Source organism: Stylophora pistillata, chromosome 10 (genome assembly GCF_964205215.1).
Source record: "Stylophora pistillata chromosome 10, jaStyPist1.2, whole genome shotgun sequence".
NCBI classification, from domain to species: Eukaryota; Metazoa; Cnidaria; class Anthozoa; order Scleractinia; family Pocilloporidae; genus Stylophora; species Stylophora pistillata.
The window spans coordinates 4,674,548-4,677,047 of record NC_142528.1 but is presented as its reverse complement, the minus strand read 5'-3'; the positions used below and the strand labels follow the sequence as shown (position 1 = coordinate 4,677,047).

The 2,500-nt window shown below is 37.0% G+C and overlaps 3 protein-coding genes and 1 pseudogene across 4 annotated transcripts in view; 1 reads left to right on the top strand and 3 right to left on the bottom strand.

The window, feature by feature from the left end:
• The window catches only part of LOC148721481 (uncharacterized), a 2,150-nt gene extending 1,147 nt beyond the window's left edge, over window positions 1–1,003 (top strand). Inside the window, exon 2 of the mRNA XM_088736258.1 lies at window positions 1–1,003. This exon is cut by the window's left edge and continues 736 nt beyond it. Within this exon, the coding sequence (XP_088592384.1) occupies window positions 1–528 (528 nt within the window). The 3' untranslated portion in view covers window positions 529–1,003.
• Window positions 1–2,500, bottom strand: part of LOC111342248 (uncharacterized) — a 189,693-nt pseudogene that overhangs the window by 167,970 nt on the left and 19,223 nt on the right. The window lies entirely within an intron of this gene.
• The window catches only part of LOC148721480 (uncharacterized), a 14,198-nt gene that overhangs the window by 3,461 nt on the left and 8,237 nt on the right, over window positions 1–2,500 (bottom strand). The window lies entirely within an intron of this gene.
• The window catches only part of LOC111339070 (uncharacterized), a 2,005-nt gene continuing 24 nt past the window's right edge, over window positions 520–2,500 (bottom strand). The window contains exons 1-2 of the mRNA XM_022945648.2: window positions 2,273–2,500; window positions 520–2,130 (exon numbers count right to left, since the gene is read on the bottom strand). The exon at window positions 2,273–2,500 is cut by the window's right edge and continues 24 nt beyond it. Coding sequence (XP_022801383.1) covers window positions 1,078–2,130; window positions 2,273–2,446 — 1,227 coding nt within the window. The 5' untranslated portion in view covers window positions 2,447–2,500 and the 3' untranslated portion in view covers window positions 520–1,077. The remainder of the gene's footprint in view (window positions 2,131–2,272) is intronic.

Genomic DNA, 2,500 nt, shown 5'->3' with positions numbered 1-2,500 from the left:
ATGGTAATAGATTGCACCGATATCGAGGTTGCTACACCTAAGCTTATGAGTGACCAAAAATTGACATATTCAACGTACAGGGGTATGAATTCTTTTAAGACAATTGTTGGTGTGGCACCCAACGCGGTTATAACTTATGTAAGTAAACTTTTCCCTGGCTCAGTATCAGATAAAGTAACGGTTCAAAAGTCAGGAATATTAAAGCATTTTGTTGCTGGGGATATTATACTTGCGGATAAAGGGTTTTTGATAAATGATATTGTTCCTAATGGTGTATATGTGAACATTCCCCCATTCTTGAACAATGGAAAATTTACAGAAAGTGAAGTTAAGTTAACAAAGAGCATTGCAAAATGTCGTATACACGTAGAACGTGCTAATGCTAGATTGAAGAACTATAAAATTTTAAATTTTGTGCCACCATACTTGCGATCCCTCTCTGGTAAGATTATACAGCTATGTGGTGCTTTAGTTAATTTACAAAACCCATTAATTAAGGAAACCAATGACACTGTTGACTTTGATTAGTCATTTTAATTGAAATATTGATCATCTTACATCAGTTTACTAAGGCCTGGTATACATTGGCATTGTCTGATCATAGTTAATCAATTAACTGTATTCTGATACAAAGAGTGGACAGGTGTTGTGTGATCTGTGAAAAGCTTGTAACCCTATTTTACTTGCTCATGATACAAGGAATCATGATACACAACTTAATGACAAACTATTTATTTCTGATCAGTATTCCTGCCACCACACCCTTATGCTAGTCTTATTATGAATTCAGATAACCAACTGTATTCAAATACGATTACAATGAATCTATCATTTTCTTGTCTCAAGTAGCTAATGTAAAAACCCCAGCAAATGTTGCTGTTTAAAGAAAAACAATTTTAAGATTAACATGAACATTTTTATTTTATATACACCCTTCAGTTACTGCATATTTGTTGTAAAAGTTGCAATGATTTTACCAAATAAAACAATATTTTAAAAAATATTTCTAAAAGTATGTATTATCAAATCCATTACTTTATAAAAAACTACATTAATTTTACAACAAAGTCTTAAAATTTAAAGACCACCATCAACAAGTGCAGGAATCATGTGAATTGTATAAAATTCTTGAAGTGAAAGAAGATTTGGTTCCCATGTGCAGTCTTTCTGGATTGCCAACACAACAGTTTGCATTGTTGTCCAAACCACAAAGTAACAGATTTGCTTCCCAGTTATAAACAGCTGACCCTGGACTTGATGCCAGTAGTGGTGGGATTGTTTTAAACAATAGCCAGCATCTCTCTTTACTAAACAGAACTTAGGGTCTTTAACAGCCTCCTCAATTGTTGAATTGCGATGTGTGTAAGGGCATTTGACTTCAATGATCGCATTGTCATCAACAAGTCCATCTGGTGATGCACCCAAAACACCAGACTTGTGTAGCCAAAGGCCACAATCCTTTACTACTTTCATTGTTAATTTGGTGAAGGCCTTTATTCCTTCTTTCTCGTTAACGACACCCCATCGAACAGCCTGCACTCGAGAGATGTCGTATTCTCCAAGAACACGCTTGATAAGGGAAGGAGTGACTCTTTTTGCTTCAAGAACTGGACCAAAATTGCTAGCAGTCAAACGTCCTTTTCTCACCACATGCCACTCTCCACATTCACGTTGCTCTTTCGTGATCTCACAGACTGATTTCACTTGCTGCTCACTTACTTTCAATTTTTCCAACAAGAAATTTGTATCAAGTCCGCTTTCAACAAACTCTCTCGATAAAATGATTTCTTCGACTGTGGAGATCGGCAGACGATTCTCTTTGTCAGGTTCGGGGCTCAAAAGCCATAACATTCCTGTGAACTCGCCGTATCTCTTCAGCTTGTTCCGTAGCCATTCTCTGTCCTCATCTGTAGTTTTTCGTTTTAGGACTTTAGTTTCTTTGGGTGGATACAGATCTTCTACCGTTTTAACCACCTCGGATGCCTTTTGTTTCTTCCACTGACATTCGATGTCAGTTCTACTTAAGTTGTGGTAGCCATGAAGGAACAGAGCTACAGCGTGACTACACTTTGAACCGCCACGAGGGCACTCGCATTCTGTGGAACGTATTTCGTTTTCTTGAAGATATATCTGCGAAGGAAAGAGAAAAAGAAATATAAGCTTACTTTTCAAGATTTCCTTTAAACGAAGATTCGAAATCACTTAATTTAAATAAGTTTTGGTTTGGCGATGTTAACGGATAGACATCGAGTAATAGAAATTTTACACTTACTGTGACTTTATACGTCGTACTTTTCATGCTCGCTTGCACTGACCCTCTGATAATTCCATCACAATAGCAAAAAGATAGAACGTGTCCAGATTGGTAATGGTTTTCGCCACGGTTTAAAGATTTAGGCTCATCTGAGAAGTATTTTGCGAACGATGTTATCGACAACGCCGCCATGTTAAACACATGTGAGTTTGTTTAGATCCAGCAGAAATGCAACCATGGAAACGT